The sequence below is a fragment of the Plasmodium gallinaceum genome, assembly GCF_900005855.1.
Source record: "Plasmodium gallinaceum strain 8A genome assembly, contig: PGAL8A_v1_76, whole genome shotgun sequence".
NCBI classification, from domain to species: domain Eukaryota; phylum Apicomplexa; class Aconoidasida; order Haemosporida; family Plasmodiidae; genus Plasmodium; species Plasmodium gallinaceum.
In genome coordinates this window covers 2,127,742-2,147,466 of record NW_021628238.1, presented here as the reverse complement: position 1 = coordinate 2,147,466, position 19,725 = coordinate 2,127,742, and the positions used below count along the sequence as shown (strand labels likewise).

The 19,725-nt window shown below is 18.0% G+C and overlaps 8 protein-coding genes across 8 annotated transcripts in view; 4 read left to right on the top strand and 4 right to left on the bottom strand.

The window, feature by feature from the left end:
- Nucleotides 1–925, bottom strand: part of CPN20 (20 kDa chaperonin, putative) — a gene marked incomplete at both ends in the record, with an annotated part of 2,620 nt that extends 1,695 nt beyond the window's left edge. The window contains 4 exons of the mRNA XM_028671189.1: nucleotides 165–232; nucleotides 313–431; nucleotides 602–662; nucleotides 842–925. Coding sequence (XP_028527866.1) covers nucleotides 165–232; nucleotides 313–431; nucleotides 602–662; nucleotides 842–925 — 332 coding nt within the window. The remainder of the gene's footprint in view (nucleotides 1–164; nucleotides 233–312; nucleotides 432–601; nucleotides 663–841) is intronic.
- A 1,188-nt stretch (nucleotides 926–2,113) lies between these two features.
- Nucleotides 2,114–5,773, top strand: PGAL8A_00245100 (isoleucine--tRNA ligase, putative; the record flags this gene model as incomplete). The annotated part of the gene is made up of 1 exon (XM_028671187.1): nucleotides 2,114–5,773. One exon carries the CDS (start codon nucleotides 2,114–2,116, stop codon nucleotides 5,771–5,773), a length of 3,660 nt encoding a protein of 1,219 aa, XP_028527865.1.
- Nucleotides 5,774–6,857: 1,084 nt separating this feature from the next.
- On the bottom strand, nucleotides 6,858–7,601 carry PGAL8A_00245000 (translation initiation factor 6, putative; the record flags this gene model as incomplete). Its single annotated transcript, XM_028671186.1, has 1 exon — nucleotides 6,858–7,601. The coding sequence occupies one exon, from the start codon at nucleotides 7,599–7,601 to the stop codon at nucleotides 6,858–6,860; it is 744 nt and encodes a 247-aa protein (XP_028527864.1).
- Nucleotides 7,602–9,688: 2,087 nt separating this feature from the next.
- PGAL8A_00244900 (DEAD/DEAH box ATP-dependent RNA helicase, putative) lies at nucleotides 9,689–11,101 on the top strand (the record flags this gene model as incomplete). The annotated part of the gene is made up of 1 exon (XM_028671185.1): nucleotides 9,689–11,101. The coding sequence occupies one exon, from the start codon at nucleotides 9,689–9,691 to the stop codon at nucleotides 11,099–11,101; it is 1,413 nt and encodes a 470-aa protein (XP_028527863.1).
- A 1,714-nt stretch (nucleotides 11,102–12,815) lies between these two features.
- Nucleotides 12,816–14,273, top strand: APN1 (apurinic/apyrimidinic endonuclease Apn1, putative; the record flags this gene model as incomplete). Its single annotated transcript, XM_028671184.1, has 1 exon — nucleotides 12,816–14,273. One exon carries the CDS (start codon nucleotides 12,816–12,818, stop codon nucleotides 14,271–14,273), a length of 1,458 nt encoding a protein of 485 aa, XP_028527862.1.
- Nucleotides 14,274–14,767: 494 nt separating this feature from the next.
- On the bottom strand, nucleotides 14,768–15,409 carry PGAL8A_00244700 (SAM-dependent RNA methyltransferase, putative; the record flags this gene model as incomplete). The annotated part of the gene is made up of 1 exon (XM_028671183.1): nucleotides 14,768–15,409. The coding sequence occupies one exon, from the start codon at nucleotides 15,407–15,409 to the stop codon at nucleotides 14,768–14,770; it is 642 nt and encodes a 213-aa protein (XP_028527861.1).
- Nucleotides 15,410–15,812: 403 nt separating this feature from the next.
- On the top strand, nucleotides 15,813–18,086 carry PGAL8A_00244600 (nucleotidyltransferase, putative; the record flags this gene model as incomplete). Its single annotated transcript, XM_028671182.1, has 1 exon — nucleotides 15,813–18,086. One exon carries the CDS (start codon nucleotides 15,813–15,815, stop codon nucleotides 18,084–18,086), a length of 2,274 nt encoding a protein of 757 aa, XP_028527860.1.
- A 435-nt stretch (nucleotides 18,087–18,521) lies between these two features.
- TRAPPC2 (trafficking protein particle complex subunit 2, putative) lies at nucleotides 18,522–19,010 on the bottom strand (the record flags this gene model as incomplete). The annotated part of the gene is made up of 1 exon (XM_028671181.1): nucleotides 18,522–19,010. One exon carries the CDS (start codon nucleotides 19,008–19,010, stop codon nucleotides 18,522–18,524), a length of 489 nt encoding a protein of 162 aa, XP_028527859.1.
- Between the last annotated feature and the right edge of the window lie 715 nt (nucleotides 19,011–19,725).

The following is a 19,725-nucleotide window of genomic DNA, read 5'->3' as shown; positions in this document are numbered from 1 at the left end:
TTTTTTTTTTTTTTTTTTTTTTTTTTTAAATATAATAATAATATAAATTTATATATAAATATAAAGTATAATATATATTTAAAAGACACTTGTTTTTGTAAAAATAATTAAGATTTAAATATTTTTAAAAATTTTTATATAATTTATAATTTTTTTTTTGTTACCCATTTTTTGTGTTAATAGCACCTGTTCCGATACTTAAAACTTTTCCTACATACTGATTATCTTTTAACTTTTTAAAAAAAAAAAAAAAAAAAAAATTAATATAGACTTATTTAATAAAATGTAAAAATAATAATAATAAAAAGTTACAGTATTTCCAATAAAAACTCCTGAATCTGTTGTATCGAAAGCTTCATTTTTTTCAATCAAAATAAACTCATTTAAGGGAGTTAACGGACCTCTAATTATTTTATTATCTATTTTATATTCTAACAAAAAAAAAAAAAAAACAAAAATATATATATATATAAATATACATAAATAAAAAGAAATATATATGGATGTAAATTAATTATAATAATTTAACATAAATGCATATATAAATTTTAGTGAATTTATAATTAAAAAAAAAAAAAAAAAAAAAAAGGATGGAGAATACCTGTTGCTCTTAAACTTTTTGAAGTTCTTTTAAATTGCTTAGGATTAGTATTTACAAAATTCTAAAAAAATAAAAAAATTTTAGATAAAATAATGTTTATCAACATTATTAAAATAATAACATACTAAGAATGTTATTATATATAAATATATATATATATATGCAAAAAAAAAATTTTTAAAATGTTCTTTATTCTATATTATAATTTTATATTTTTTCTTTTATTTTAATCATATTTACTAAATTGTTGCTTAAATTAATTTTTTTCGTTAAAACACTACTTAAAAAGATAATAGCAAAATACATTAATGCTGATAGTCTCATTTTTAAAGATATTAAAAAAAAAAAAATAAATAAACTTTAAAACCAAATAAAAAAAATAATGTTCTTTTTATTTATGAAATAAAATATATATAATTCATAATATTTATAAAGAAATATAGATGAAAATTTAGTTTTTATATTATATATATTTTTAAAGTTATTTAAAACTTTGCCACAAAGAAAAATTATATTTAAAAAAAAAAAAAAAAAAAAAAGCTATACACATATAATAACGTATATAAACTTTTAATACATAACCTATATTAGTAGATGCTCATTTAAATTATGTATATATGTATTTTTTTGAAGAGGAATTAAAAACATATTTTATAAAAATAAAAAAAAAAAATGTTTAATATAAATTGATTTAAATATTATTTGATTTTTGTATCCTTATTGTTTTAATATAAATATGTACTATTATATATATAACTATTAAAAATAAATATAACTATAAAAATTAACTGAATTTTTATAAAAAAAACTCTCAATAAAAATTACGGGTTCATATAAATATATAAACAGTTTTATATTAGAAAATATATATTAAAATATGTAAAAAAAAAAAAAAAAAAAAAAAAAAAAAATGTTTTTAACTTTTAACTAGAAAAACCAGAACATGCTTTAATCTGAATAAAAGGTTAACATTTACATATGTATATATATATATATTATTTTTGTTAATTATAGGCTCAAATAATTTATGTTCATGTGAATTCTCAAAAAAATACAAAATAAAGAAGTGGTATTTTTATTTTTATTTTTATTTTATTTTTTTTTTTTTTGTTATAGTTTTTACTGATTGTATATAAAATAAAAATATTTATAATTCTATATTGAGGAAATTTTAGAAAAGAAAATGTAAAATTGTTTTTTTTAGATGTTTTAAATTATCACAATATCCTACAATTTTTATTGAAATAAAATTTTTTTAAAATTAAGTAAAAAAAAAAAAAAAATATATATATATATATATAATTTAGTTTTTTAATAAATTTATAATCATTTTTTTTGTTTGTCAAAAAATCAGAGTTGAAAATAATAATTTTCTATAGAATTAACAAAAAAAGAAAAGATATATAACTAAAAATATAACAAAACATAATACTTAAAGTTTCCATATAAGATCTAAATATAAAATTAAATAAGTAGAAAATAAATATTGATGTATGTTTTATATATAATTTTATGATCATCAGAAAGTTAAGAATATTAAAAATAGAAAATATCTTAAAAGAAAATATATTAAGAATAAGAAATATATTTAAAAAAAAAATACCATTTAATAAAATAGAAAAGGAAAAGGAAAAGGAAAAGATCAAAAACATGGTTGATTTAACTTTTGAATGTTTAACTGAAAATCCAAATTTTGTTGAAGAAGAAGAGAAAGTTTTGAATTACTGGAAGCATATTGATGCATTTAATTTATCAAATAAATTGTCTCAAAATAAAAAGCCATTCATTTTTTATGATGGTCCACCATTTGCTACTGGGTTACCTCATTATGGTCATTTATTAGCAGGAATAATAAAAGATTGTATAACAAGATATTATTATCAGTGTAATTTTTTTGTAGAAAGAAGATTTGGTTGGGATTGTCATGGATTACCAATCGAATATGAAATTGAAAAAGAAAATAATATAAATAAAAAAGAAGACATTATGAAAATGGGTATAGATGTATATAATGAAAAATGTAGAAGTATTGTTTTAAAATACTCTAGTGAATGGGTTTATACTGTAGAGAGGATTGGTAGATGGATAGATTTTAAGAATGATTATAAAACGATGGATAAAACTTTTATGGAAAGTGTGTGGTGGGTTTTTAGCGAATTGTATAAAAAAAATTATATTTATAAATCTTTTAAAGTAATGCCATATTCTTGTAAATGTAATACACCTATTTCTAATTTTGAATTAAATTTAAATTACAAAGATACACCTGATCCTAGTATTGTTGTAAGCTTTGTTTTATTATCTCCATTTCCAACTGTTGAAGATGAATATAATATAGACGAGAAAAATGAGTTATTTAAGAAATTTTCAATTTTTTATGACGAATTTTTATCATCCAAAAAAAATAATTCTCATAATGAAAACCTTAAAAGAGAAAATAATAAACTTTATGATTTTTCAAAAAATGAAAATACTTTCGAAAATGAAATATTAGCATGGACTACTACCCCATGGACATTACCATCCAATTTGGCTTTATGTGTAAATGAAAATTTTATATATTTAAGAATTTGTAATTTAGAAAATAATAGAATTATGATATTAGGAGAATGTAGATTAGAATGGATAATTAAAGAACTTAAATTGAATATAAAAAATATACGCATATTAAATAGATTTAAAGGAAGATACTTAAAAAATTTAAAATATACCCCATTATTTAATAATTTCTATGAAAAATACAACTTTAAAGAAAATGCTTATAAAATTTTAGCAGATGATTTTGTCACGGATGATGCTGGTACTGGTATTGTTCATTGTGCTCCATCTTATGGTGAAGATGATTTTCGTGTTTGTAAAAATAATAATATTATAGATCCGGAAAAATCAATATTAATAGATCCGTTAGATTCTAATGGATATTTTACTGGAGAAATAGAGGAATTAGAAAATATGTATATAAAAGATGCAGATAATGTTATTAAGAAAAAACTAAAAGAGCAAAATAGATTATTAAGTAACAATACTATTGTTCACTCTTATCCTTTCTGTTGGAGAAGTGATACTCCTTTAATTTACAGAGCCATACCAGCATGGTTTGTTAGGGTCAGTAATTCTACGAAAAATTTAATCAAAAATAACGATACTACCTATTGGATACCTTCTTACATTAAAGAAAAAAAATTTCATAATTGGATAAAAGATGCAAAGGATTGGTGTATTAGCAGAAATAGATATTGGGGTACTCCTATACCAATTTGGTGTGATGAAAAAATGAATACTGTTATTTGTATTGAAAGTATAAAACATTTAGAAGAATTATCAGGTGTAAAAAATATAAATGACCTACATAGACACCATATTGATAAAATTGAAATTGATAATCCAAATGGGAAACATTTACCAAAATTAAAAAGAATACCAGAGGTTTTTGATTGCTGGTTTGAGAGTGGTTCCATGCCTTTTGCAAAAGTTCATTATCCTTTTAGTACAAAACAAGAAAACTTTGATAAAATATTTCCTGCAGATTTTATAGCTGAAGGATTAGATCAAACAAGGGGATGGTTCTATACTTTATTAGTTATAAGCACATTATTATTTGATAAAGCACCATATAAAAATTTAATATGTAATGGTCTTGTTTTAGCATCCGATGGAAAGAAAATGAGTAAAAGATTAAAAAATTATCCAGATCCTACTTATATAATTAATAAATATGGTGCAGATAGTTTACGATTATACTTAATAAATTCAGTAGCTGTACGTGCAGAAAATTTAAAATTTCAAGAAAAAGGGGTTAATGAAATCGTAAAAAGTTTTATTTTGCCATATTATCACAGCTTTCGATTCTTTACTCAAGAAGTTACAAGATTTGAAAATACACACAATATTAATTTTATATTTTGTGAAAAAAATATTTATGAAAATGTTAATATTATGGATCAGTGGTTATTTTCTTGTATACAAAATTTAATAAAATGTGTTCATATAGAAATGAAGGCTTATAAATTGTATAATGTTCTACCAAAACTTTTGAATTTTATTGAAAATTTAACAAATTGGTATATAAGATTAAATAGAGATAGAATGAGAGGTACGTTAGGAGAAACAAATTGTATTCATTCATTGAGTACAGTTTATAAGACTCTCTATTTATTTACTATTATTATGGCACCATTTACTCCATTTATTTCTGAATATATATATCAATTGTTGAAAAATATAAAAACAGAAGACTCCAGTTTTACAACAGATAATAATACATATTCTAATACAATCACATTTAATAGTGTAAGTAACGAGAATGAAAAAAAAAACATAATGAATTCACAGGATTTCAATGAAGATATGAAAAAAAGTGTTCATTTTATTATGCTACCACATGTAGATGAAAATTATACAATTAACTATGAAATTATTGAACTTGTAGAAAATATGAAAAATGTTATTTTATTAGGTAGAATTTTGCGAGAAAAGAGAAAAGTACCTAATAAGAGGCCACTAAAATCTCTAACTGTTTTACATAAAAATATTGATTTTTTTAAAAATTTTGATAAAATTTCTAATTATATAAAGGAAGAATTAAACGTTTTAAATTTAGAATTTTCCAATGATACAAATTGCCTCAACTTTTCTGCTGTACCAAATTTTAAAAAATTAGGTATTAAATTAGGTTCTAATTTAAAAAATATTCAAAATAAAATAAAGAATATGAGTTCTGATGATATTAAATATTATGAAGAAAATAAAAAAATTATTATTGATAATATTTTATTAGAAGATGATGACATTATTATACAAATGAAACATAATCTTCAAGATACTAATACAGAAGCATTAAGTAATAATTTTATAACTATTTTAATTGATTTCACAGCAGACGAGCAATTAGAAAATATGGAAAATGCTCGCGAAATATGTAATAACATACAAAAAATGAGAAAAAATTTATCATTAAGCCAATATACACCTATACAAATGCATATATATATTTATGATGAAATATTAAAAGAGAAAATGATAAAAGAACTAAGTTATATTAAAAAATGTTTAAGAAGAGATTTACATATAATTAATTCCGAAGAAGATATTAAAACCTTACAGAATTCATTTCATGAAGAAACAATAAAAATTAATAATAAAAATGTAACTGTTATTTTTACAAAAGATTAAAATTAGTACAAATAAAAAAAAAAATTTAATAGAAAAAAAAAGTTATATATATATATATATATATGTCAACATATGCAATAAAAATTAAGACAAATTATTGAATTATATTAATTTTCTATATAATTGCATATTTTTGTCTTTTATTTTTAAATATTATGTAACTTTTTCATCTTGTTAAAACAATTAATTATAATTTTATACACAAAATTATTATTAAAAAAAAAAAAAAAAAAATAAATAGTAACTTAAATTATTAAATGATACATTTTTTTAATATATAATTTAAAAATCCCTTTCAATTATAAATAAAATTATTATTATTTATAGATTGAATATGTAAAATTATGAAAATCTGTTTAATTTTTGATATGAATTTGATATTAATTTAATATATATATATATATATATATATATAATTGTCTATTTATTTACCCATTTATCTATTAAACAACTTTAACTTGAATTAAAATTAAATTTTATTATTTTAAAAAGAAATTGCAAACATTATATTTTTTTTTTTTTTTTTTTTTCCCTTTGATTGAATTATTTATTAAAAAAATAAAAAAAAAAAAAAAAAAATAATAAATAAATAAATAAGAAATTATATAATTCTAAAATGAAAAACAAAATAGTAAAATTTTACTTCTTTTAAAAATTATTTAAATATCTGATAAATAAAAATATAATATTTAAAAATAAAAAGGTTTTAAAAATGTATATAATACATTTTTATTAATAATTTCTAAAAAAAAAAATATAGTACAAGTGTTACAAGAAATTAGATATATGTATATTATTATTATTATTTATGTATATTATTATTGTTATTTATGTATATTATTATTGTTATTTATGTATATTATTATTGTTATTTATGTATATTATTATTGTTATTTTTCTTTTTTTTTATTTTTTCAAACAAAAAATCAAAAAATATATATATATATAAATATTACTAACTACTTTAAAATCTAGTAACTATTCTATTATATTTATATCATTTCTTTTTTAATCAAAAATTAAATCATATATTCTCTTAAATTCTTTATTATGTACATTTACCTATTCTTCTTTTGAATTTTTTTTATATCATAGTTTTAATAATAGAAGATTTGTATTTGAAATTATTTGTTATATTATTATCATTTATATTATTAAGTTTAAAAACTTTTTCAATAATACTTAATTCAATAGCTGTTGTATCCATACCACAAAATGCTGACCAATCATTCGCAACTAAACCTGACCCTATCAGGTCACTTCCTCTGTTTATTGTACCTGTTATTAAAGGAATTTGTAAAAGTTCAGATAATTCTTCAATTTCTTGTGAAGATGTCATAGCATGTAATAATCCTCCATTATTAGTAAAATAAGAATAAGTACCAACTAATAAGTTACCAGCAATTGATGTTCTAAAAACTTCTATATCTAAAACATCTTGAATAATTTCTTCCGTTTCTCTATCTATATCTGTATGTATTAAACCAACATAATCATTAGCAGTTATGCAATTTCCTAATGCTGATAATCTCTCTTCAATTCTTTTTATTTTTACATTTTCTGGTAGAGAATTTCTTAAATGTAATAATTCTTGATCTGTGCAAATACTAGATACTAATAATCCTTTCCTATTACCAACACAAACCCTTCCTATAACTTTTGTTCCTCCTATTGTTGTATAAACTAGTGGTATATGTTGTGATAATTCGGATTCAAATACACTTGAAAAATTTTCTGAACTTCCTAAAGCTATTAATGCATATGAGTTTGTTAATCTTGAAAATACACCCACTTCGTTTGAATTCTCAAATTGAACTCTTATTGCCATTTTTTTCTACTACTCTATATTTAAATATACCTCAAATATTTATAAAGTTAAATATCTTCAATTATGATTAAATATATATTACTTCTTTCAGTTTTTATGAATGAAATTTTATTCTTAAGTTTTTGAAGTAAAATAATTTTTATTTTTTTATTTATATTTCTTTATTTTTTGATATATTTAAATATATATACAATATGTAAAAACAAATTATTTAATAAAATAAGGTTTTTTTAATAGAAAATAAAATAAAATATCTAATTACAAAAAAATAAAAATAAATAAAATAAATAAATAAAATAGATAGATAGATAGATAAATAAATAAATAAATAAATAAATAAATAAATAAATAAATAAATAAATAAATAAATAAATAAATATATATTTATATATATGATAAAGAGAAGGAATTAATTAGGTATGTATGTAAATTTTGTCCAAAAATTACCACAAATAAAATCATATATATATATATATATTTTCCTTAATTATTTACGTTGTAATACGTTATTTATCTTACAAAGCATAATTAAAAAAAAAATTATTTTTTTTATATTATGTTTATATAATTATCTCATTTTTATTATGTTACAAAAATATTTTTTGTTCTTTGTTCTTGTTTTTTGATAGTTTTTTCTTCGTTTTATTCCAACAATTATATTAAAAGAAAATCTACATTTTATGCCATTTTTATTCTTTCATAAAAATAAATTCACTCTTTTAAAGAAATGTACACAAAAAAAAAAATTCATATTCTCGAATATATTCATAAATATATATAAATTTTTTTTTTTTTTATATAAACGTTTAAATAGTTTAGAAATTTTTTTTATGTTTGCTACAAAGAATATAAATTATTTTTATATTTTACAATTAAATTTTTTTTTTTAATTTAAAAAAAAAAAAATCTCTTCAAAAAATTTTTTTTTTTTTTTTTTATTTTGATTCCTGTATATATGATATAGGTAAAATAGAAATGTTTATTTTTATGATTTTTAATTTATTATTTTTGTAAATATATTTGTAAAAAATTTTAAGAAAATTTTTCATATATATAATAATATTGAAATAATCAAAATATATAATTAAAAAAATAAACTTTTTATTTAAAGATACATATGCTTTACAAAAAGCATAACAAATCAAATTATCTTTATGTTAATAAAGTTTTAAATTTTAAATATAGAAAAATAGTTGATAATAACTAAAAAAAAATATGAATTCCTTTTACATTAAAAGTATAAAAAAACATGAAAATTATTCATTATATACAAGAATTTATTAAAATACTTTTTAATTAATTATAATAGTAACATTATTTTTTTTTTTTTTTTTTAAACATTTATTTTTTTACAATTATTCATGTATATAATTTTAAATTATATTCTTAAATAATTTTAATATATATATATTAATGAAATTTTATTTGATTTATTAAAAGATATATATATATCTAATTCAGAAAAAAGTAAAATAATAAAACTTTAAAAAAATTTAACAATTGTAGGATTTTTATAAATTAAGAATATTTCAAAATAAAAAAGATAAAACAAATCAAAATTATTTGTTACATAAAATTTGAAATTTATGAAAAAAGAAAAGTATTAATTACTTATTATTTTAAATTTATAATTTTTTCTTTTTTGAAAAAAGCTTGAAGTATTTTCATATAGGTAAATATATAGATTTAAATATGACATAAAAATAAATTTTTAAATTAATCATACAATTTTTTTTTAAATATTATTTTTAATAATGAAATTTATTACAATTAATAATTATTATAATAGTTAATATTTTTTAATGAATTGAAATAAAAATAATGAAAGTAATGAAACGAGCAAAAATAATAGTTATAAAATAAATTGCACATGTTACCAATTTAAAATTTTATAGTTACGAATGAATATCTTCATAAGACATTAATTATTTATGATTATATTTATGTTTAATTAATTTGTTCTTTTTTAAATATTTTGATAGAAATTTCAATATTTGAGTAATTTTACAATTAATTAATTTTTTAATTATAATAGTATTTTTTTTTTTTTTTTTTTTTTTTTTTTTTTTTCAATAAAATTATGTACAATGAGTAAAAGACTTTTATTAAGATATTCAAAATTAAATAGATTATCACAGATAAAAAAATATTTAAAAAAATTACTTTTAGAAAAAAAAAAAAAAAGAAAAAAGGAAGAGGAAGAGGATGAGGAAGATACAAATGAAAAGGAAAATAATAATATAACTTTTGAAAATTTAGGAATAGAAGATTGGTTAATTAAAATAAGTAAAAGTGTTCAAATTAATTATCCAACGAAAATTCAACAATTATGTTTGCCATTAATTATTCAAGGAAAAAATGTTATTGGTACTTCTGAAACAGGAAGTGGAAAAACAATTTGTTACTGTTGGAGTATCTTACAAGAATTAAATAAAAATTTTTTTGCTATTTTTGCTTTAATATTATTACCAACAAGAGAGTTAGTTTTTCAAATAATAGAACAATTTCTTTTATATGGAAGTAAAATAGGTGTAAAAGTTTTATCATGTATAGGTGGATATTCCTTAATAGAACAAAGAAGAAATATTTTAAGCAAGCCACATATAGTTATAGGGACACCTGGTAGAGTTAGTGATATTTTGAATAACTGTGAAGATATAAAAAGTTGTTTTAAAAGATTAAAATTTTTAGTTTTGGATGAAGCAGATCTACTTTTACAAAAATGTTTTGAAAGTAAACTAAAAATAATTTTAGATAATTTACAAAAAAGTAATGAAAGAAGAACATTATTTTTTAGCTCAACGATTACTCATTCAATACAGTTATTAATAAAATCTTTTCCTAATGACAACTTAATGTTAGTTAATGCTAATAAAAATCAAAAACCGGTGAAAAATTTAGATCAAAGATATATATATGTAGATGATATTGCACAAATAACTTATTTAGTTTATATTTTAAAAAATAAATTAACTGATTTATCAGGTATAATTTTTACAGCTAATAGTTATAAGTGTCAATTAATTTATTCAGTTTTAAATATTTTAGGAAATTTTTCTGTTGAATGTATTCATTCATCAAAAGAACAAAAAAAAAGAATCTCATCCTTATCAAAATTTAAAAATGGTTTATGCAAAATAATGGTTGCAACTGATATAATTAGTAGAGGAATAGATATACCGAGAGTTGCTTTTGTTATCAATTTTGATTTCCCAAATGACACTATTCAGTATATTCATAGAATAGGTAGAACTGCTAGAGCCAACAGGAAAGGTCTAGCTATTTCTTTTATTGATAAAAAAGACATAAAAAATTTTAAAGACGTTAAAAAAATTATGAAAGATAAATTGAAACCTTATATACTTGATAAAAATGAAGTCTTAAAAGATATGTTTAAAATTGGGAAAGCTATAAAAAAAGCTGAAATAATGTTAGAAGAACAAAAAGATATAAGAAAAGAAAATGAACAGCTAAAATATTTTATCTATCATAATGAATGAAATTGTAAAAAGAGATATATTTTACTAAAAAATATAAAATAAATTCAAATTGTTTAAATAAATAAATTGAATAAATAATTAAAATAATCAATTACTACACATTAAAAATAAAATTATTTATAATTAACATAAATGTATTATAATCTTAAAAAAAAGTAAACATATATTTTTAAAGATATTTTTAATGTTATACTTATAAAATATAATATATTATTACGTTTTATATTCTTCATTAATTGGAAGAGGTATATTCATGTATTTTTTTTACTTATATTTTTAATTTTTTTATTTATTTATTAAAAATTCCATATTACTTTTTGTATACACTTAAATATTATTATTTGTTTTTTTTTTTTTTTTACCAAATCAGAGTTTAACATTTGTTTAATTAATTTTTTAAATATATATGATTCATTTTTTACTTAAAAATAACTATATTTTTAAATTTATATTATTTGTAGCATTTTTTTTTTTTTTTTTTTTTTTTTTTCATGAATAAAAAAAAAAGATTTAGTTTACATATATTTTCTCTTTTTAATTCTATTTTACTTTTTTTTTGTTTGTTTTTTTTTTTTTTAATTATATTCAGTCAATTTATTTTAAATTATTTTATTTTTATTACCTTAATTATTTTGAATTTTATATATTCTAAATCANAATATATATGATTCATTTTTTACTTAAAAATAACTATATTTTTAAATTTATATTATTTGTAGCATTTTTTTTTTTTTTTTTTTTTTTTTTTTTTTTTTTTTTTTTTTTTTTTTTTTTTTTTCATGAATAAAAAAAAAAGATTTAGTTTACATATATTTTCTCTTTTTAATTCTATTTTACTTTTTTTTTGTTTGTTTTTTTTTTTTTTAATTATATTCAGTCAATTTATTTTAAATTATTTTATTTTTATTACCTTAATTATTTTGAATTTTATATATTCTAAATCATTTTAATTTTACTAATTATATTTGAGTGAGAATAACAGCTTTAAACAAAGAAATTCAAGATATAAATTTATATATTAATTAAAAGTAAAAAAAAAATATTTTAAATTACTTATTTTATTAAAGCATACAATTTGAAATACTTTTTATATTTATGTTTATAAAAGAAAAAAGTATGGAAAACTTTCTATATTTTATATTAAAACAATTATATTTTTTATAAAATTTAAAATTTCATCTATCTCAAATACGTAATATATATATATATATTTAATCTATTAAAATTTTGATCATTTCCGTCAACATAAAAAAAAAAAAAAAAAAAAAGATAGGTATAAAAAATTTAGAAATAATATATATATTTTATCTTTATTTTTTTTTTGTTTTATTTTAAAAATTTTAATTTATTCTTTACATATATTAACAAATTGTTTTATTATTTTTTTTTTTATTTTGTTCTTTTAAATGAGAAAAATAATGAATTGTTAAAAAATTTTGATTACTATCTTATTTTATAACACTTTTGATGAAACTTATATGTCCTGTTTTAATTTACAGCTAATTTTATTTATACTCTTCTTTTTCATCCTTTTAAAGTTATTAAATATTTATTAAAATTTAAAAGTATTTTATGATTATAAACGTATAAACTACAATGTTTATCTGTCATATCTAATTTTATAATTTTTCTATAATTCTTTTTTATTTTTTCCCTTTTCTTCATTTATTAACAAAATTAGATAATCTAAATATATTTTCTATTATTATTTTTAATGGTTTTTAAATTATTTATTTATTTTTTTTTGTATATGATAAGAATTAATTTATTTAAGCATAACCTATATGCCCTTTCATATAAGATTATAAACAAATATAAGTATTCAAATATTAATAAATGCATTCATTTAGAAAAAACACCTTTTGAAAAATATTACAGTATTAATTATAAAAATATAAGAAATAATAAAATAATAGAAAAAAAAGAAGAGAAATTTTTTTCAAGAAATTTCTACCTGAAAACACCAAAAGAAATTGATATTGATAAGAAATTACGTGAAACATCAATGGAAGAGAAAAATAAAAGTGATGAAAAAAATAATACAAAATTAAAAAAAGAAGTTAGTGAACATGTAAATGATATGAATGTAATAAATACTAAAAAAGAAAATGTTGAAGAAATTAAAAAAACTGTGAAAACGGAAAAGAATAATGTATCAGAAAAGGTTGTGACAAAAAAAAAAATAGATAAAAAAGGAATAAAAAAAAAAAAGTTAGAAATATCAACAAGTAAAGTATCATATCCACCAATTCCTAGTAGTCTTGAAAAAAAGTGGGATGATTTTAAAAAAATAAAAGAATATGCAAAAAAAACAAATGTATATTTAGGTGCACATATATCAGCTTCTGGTGGTGTGCAAAATGCACCTGTTAATTCTTTTAATATTTCTGGTTTATCATTTGCTTTGTTTTTGAAAAATCAAAGAAAATGGGAAAGTGCGTCATTAACTTCTGATAATATTAATAAATTTGAAGAAAATTGTAAGAAATATGAATATGATAAAAACTTTATCTTACCACATGGATCCTATCTAATAAATTTAGCTAACCCTGATAAGGAAAAAAGAGAGAAGTCTTATTTATCATTCTTAGATGATATTAAAAGATGTGAACAATTAAAGATAAAAATGTACAATTTCCATCCTGGTTCTACTGTTGGATTATGTTCCATTCAGGAAGGAATAAAAAATATATCTGATTGTATAAATAGAGTTCATAAAGAGACATCAGATGTTATAATAGTTTTAGAAAATTCAGCAGGGCAAAAGAATTCTATAGGATCAAAATTTGAACATTTAAGAGATATTATAAATCAAGTAAATGATAAAAGTCGCATAGGAGTATGTTTGGATACATGTCATACCTTAGCAGCTGGTTATGATATAAAATCGTTTGAAAATTTTGAAAAAGTAATGAAGCAATTTGACGAAATAGTAAATACAAAATATCTAAAAGCCGTTCATTTGAATGATTCTAAATCCGATATAGGCAGTGGATTAGATAGGCATGAAAATATAGGAAAAGGAAAATTAACAATAGATACTTTTAAATATATTATGACTTCTGATTATTTTAAAAATATGCCAATAATTCTAGAAACACCAGATGTAACAAATGATGAATCAGTTTATAAATATGAAATTGAATATTTATATAAACTATGTTTAACATAAAAAGATTGTGTATATCAATATCTAATATTAATTATATCAAAATTTATATGTTTTCCATTTAACTAGATTAAAATATATATTAAAAAATTATTTATTAATACAAAAATATTACCATTTTTATTATTAAATATATATTAATTAAAAAAAAAAAAAAAAATAAAAAAATAAAAAAAAAAAATGAAATAAACTATTTTTAAATTTAAAATTATTAACAAATTATAATATTCTATAATTTCTATATTTTCTTTTTTTTTTTTTTTTATTCTTAAATTATTGATATTATATGTATGTCAAAATGTATTAAAATAAATTTAAATAATATAATTATTTTTAATTTTTTTGCTTTTGTATTGAACATTTTTTTTAAAAATCAATTTATAAAATTAAAAGTTCCTAAATACATCTGAATTTTTATCTACGTTTTAACAAAGTAACATTTAATGTTTTCTTTCTTATATATATAGAGCAATAATAATAATAAATACCTAATTAACTTATGTATTTAAAAAGGTATTAACATCAAATTGTTGGTCTCCTAATTTAATTAAATATTCCATGAAATTTCTAGGTAAAACAGGAACATTTCTATCTTTTTCGTTTTTCGTATAATAATATTTAGAAACAAAACGAAATGGTAAAATTATAGATTCCTTATTATTTTTAAGATATATTTCCGGTTTATCAACAAAAGGAATGTTTTCTAATTCAATATTATCATTTAAAATAATATAACAAACAAGTACTGCAGTATTTGTAGTCATTTGGATATTACCTAAGTTTCTTGAAATAGGGAAATTATATTTTCTTAATTCGGATGTTCTATCATCTGATGGTACATTTCCTAAAATACCACCAAATAATAAAAAATCTATTTTATTTTTATCCTCACATTTTAATGTTTTTTCTGCTTTCATATCTAATAAACATATTTTATCCCAGTTAAAATTATCTTTTAAATCGTTTATTGATTCACTATAACAAGTAGGTTTATGGGTATTACATATGTCACTAAATTTTGCATCAAATTTAGTAAATATAGTATTTATATCTTTTACAATATCACATATATGTATATATTCAAGTATACACCATTCTTCTAGCTCATCTAAGTGTTCTATAATATATTTTGTAGGCATTTTTTTTTTTTTTTTCAATATAATTTTTCATGAGTATATATATATATATATTAAATAAATATGTATATTATAATGAAATTTTTCGAAACTATATTTTCTGTCATTTTTCTTTTTATTTTTTAATTTTGTTTTTAAAAAATTTTTTTTTTTTTTTTTTTTTTTTTTTTTTAAAAATTTTTTTTTTTTTTTTTTTTTTTTTTTTTTTTTTTTATGCACAGTAATCAATATTTTTAATTTATTCATAATTTATTTAAAAAAATGATAAAAATTACATAAAATTTTATAAATAACATTAAATTATAAAAAAGTAATTTTTATTAAAGTTTATTTTAAATAATAAATAATTATATTTATCATTTTTTTTTTTATTGTTTCGTCATTTTTTTTTTTTTCCATCTTTTAAATGGAAGATTCATACTATTTTATGCACAATGAAGAAGAAACAGAAAAAGTAAAAGAAATAAAATTAGAGCTACACAAAGCTCTAAAAAAAAATAGAGAGAGAGTAAAACAAACAAATAAGCCTATGGAAGCATCACATGTAATTTCATTAGTAGATGAAAAGAATGATAAAAATACTTCACATATTAGTAAAAAAAATTATGAGAAAAATTCCCTTTATAAAAATGACTGTGGATTGCCTATATATCCTGAAAGTAAAAAAAATGAAGAATCACATTCAAGGGATATTGAAAAACACAACAAAGATATTTCCTTGAGTGAAATAAAAAAAAAAAAAGTAAAAGATAAGAATGCAAAAAACGATAAAAACGCAAAAGACGACATTAAGAATATAATAAATGACAATGAAAATGAAAAAAGTCAAGTAATAGAAAATAAGAAAAGAAAAATTAACGACAATATAACTAATACAAAAAAATTAAAAACTTCATCTCCTTTATATAAGGAAAATATAAACATATCAAAAACTTCTTCATTTGAAGTAATAAATGAAAAATCTGTTATCTCCATAGATTCCAAAGAAAGTATATCTCATCTAAGTATTTCATCAAATTCATCATCTACAGATTCATCCGCGACTAATTATTTAACAAATAATAAGAAAAATAAAAATTCTTCTGATAAGAATTTAGCAACTGGTAATTCTACATATATAAAAAAAGACAATAATTTCAAAAAAAAAAATGTATCTATAGAAAAATATACAAGAAAAGAAGAAAATAATATAAAAGAAATAAATTCATCAAAGGATAGTAACTTTAAAGTTCTTAATGATTTTAAAATAAACTATCAGAATCTTACAAATAATGAAAAGGAATATTATAATTATATGATGAAAAAATTAAATATCAAATATGATTCAACAAAACACATATTTTATAGTGATGGAATGTTTGTAGAAAATTTTTCCAAAATAATTCAAAGAGAAAAAGGTAATTTCAATTATGCAGGTTACTTAGAGTATGCGTGTTTTTACATTTTAGAATGGTTAACTCCTACAAAAGAAGAAAAGTTATTAAAATTAAAATCTCTATTGAAGTTAGAAGTAATTGTAAAATCTATATTTCCTAAATCAAGAATGGAAGTATTTGGATCATTTGTTACAGGTCTATCTATTCCAGGTAGTGATGTAGATGTATGTTTTATGAATATAGATGGAGAGGATATTAATTGTCTTTATATAATTGCATATGCGTTAATAAAATTAAATATTAATAGTGACTTAAAAATTGTTAAAGATGCCAAAGTAAAAATATTAAAATACACTGACAAAGAAAGTGGAGTTCAAATTGATATATGCATAAACCAAAAATCATCAAGAGAAACAACAGAATTTATATTAAAACAAATTAAAGAATATATTTATCTAAGACCGTTAGTATTACTTTTAAAGTTCTTTCTTAATTCTAGAAATTTAAATGAAACATATACAGGAGGTATAGGATCATTTCTTCTTTGCTGTATGGTATTAAATTTTTTGCAGTTACATCCTTCAACTTTTGATAATTATACTTACAATAATACTCATTTAGTAAAATTACTAATTGAGTTTTTTAATTTCTATAGTATTGATTATAATATAAATGATAACTGTTCTATTATAAGAGGATTAGGACACATTATGCCAAGAATTTTAAGAAAAGAATTTGAAGGTTGTGATCGTATTTGCTTTGAAAACCCAATAGATACATCTCTTGATATTGGAAGAAATGCATATAAAATAAAATATATATTATATCTTTTTAGTTACAATTTTTGTAATTTAATATCCCTGATGTCTAAATTGAAAAAAAAAAAATATATATTTATAAAAAATAAAGAGAATGAAAATATAAATAATAATAATAATAATAATAATAATAATAATAATGATGATATTAATAGTAACAGTAATAACAATTTTATTGAAGGGTGTAAAATAAATACCTATTCTTTATATCCTTTATTTTATGGACACTTTATTAATCCTGATAATATTGTGTTTACTAAAAGAATAAAGGAAAATTTTCCTAGTGAAGACTGGAATATTAATCATTTTGATTTTATTTATTCAAAACAAGAAAAAAACAATTTATTTGAAATGTTTTGTGATGATATTTCATATCTTTTAGATCCAAACTATAAAATTGATAATATTAATTTGTTTTCCTACATTGCAAAAATTTTTTCTTTTTCTATAAATATTTATAATAATGTTTTTAAGTATACATATTAAGTTTTATAAGAAAAATTTACCCATATATAAATAGTTTGATCTTATCATAAATATTATTTATCACTCCAATTTTGTTTTTAATGTAAATAAAAATAATTACTAATAGAAAAAATATTAGTTAAAAATGCATAAAGCACATTAAAAAAACTTCATATTGAAAACTAAAAAATTTGATATAAAGTTTAAAAAAAAAAAATTTTTTTTTTTTTTTTATTATGCTTTTATTTTAAATATTAATTTCCTTATATGAATTTAAGATACAAAAATAATAAAAATACTATATATATATATTTTTTTTTGAGAAAAAGTATATTTAGAATCAATTTCATTATACTTTTTTTTTATTTTTTTTTTTGATTTTAATTTTTTTTTTATGTGTTTCACTTTTAAATAATATTATAGAGTAATTAATTTTTAAAATATGAACATAAATTATTATTGATGTAAAAACTTTTTTGCAGCTAAATGAACATTTTGATCAAATAAAGAACTTGTTATAATCCCGTTAGGTTCATATAAAGGGTTTAACAAAACTTTTATATAATTTTCATGAACTATTTCAAAAAAAGATCGTATATTTTCATCAGAAGGTACATATATGTTTGTATTAGTAGAGTTATTAATTTCATTTTTATTTTTGAATAATAATAAAAACTTGATATGCCCAGGTGTACAATAAGCAGATACGCTATAATTATTAAAAGAATCAATAGATTTTAGAAACATACTTGAACTTCTCCAAACTAATTCATCTAATGAATCTAATGATTGATGAATTATAAATTGTGCTAAATGTTCTGAAATATCTTTTTTTCCATTAATTGATAAGTCAGCTTCATATATTGGTATATCCCCTTTACCTATAATTGTCAAAACAAATACTTGATACGGTAATAAAGAATTATTTCCTATATTTCTGTTCATATTTTATATAATTTTAATTTTTCACAAAATCCACATATAAATATTCATTATTTATTCTAAGATTTTTATAACTGTTCTTGATTTTTTTTTAGAACATATGCATCTTATATCAATATTTTAAATTTGCTTAAAATGAAATAACACATACATTTGACATTATTTTTTCTTTTTTTTTTTTTTTTTGTTAATTATAAAAATAAAACATTTTTAATTTCCAAAATTACAACAAAATTAAAAAAATATTAAGATTCCGATTTTTTATAATAATTATTTTTTTAAGTATATTTATGCATATGTTTTTCTATTTTTTTATTCAAAATTAAATATAAAAATGAAATTTTTTAAATAATTAAGTATAGCATATTTATATAATTTATGATTAAACAAAATAATTTATTTATTGAATAAGAAATTTGTACTAAGAAAAATATAAATATAAATATATGTTTATATATATATATATATATATATATATATATATGCTTGATTTTATATCTTAAATGTATTGAAAATATAACAGTAGATTAAATAAAAAAAAAATAAATAAATAAAAGAAATACATATGTATTAAAGCATTAAATTATATAAAAATAAAAAATAATAAAAAAAAATTGTGAAAAAAAAAATTTTTTTCTATATAAATAAAAATATTTTTTAATAATGCGTCATTCGTTCAAAACAAAATATGCATTACCTAAAAAAATTGAGAATTTAT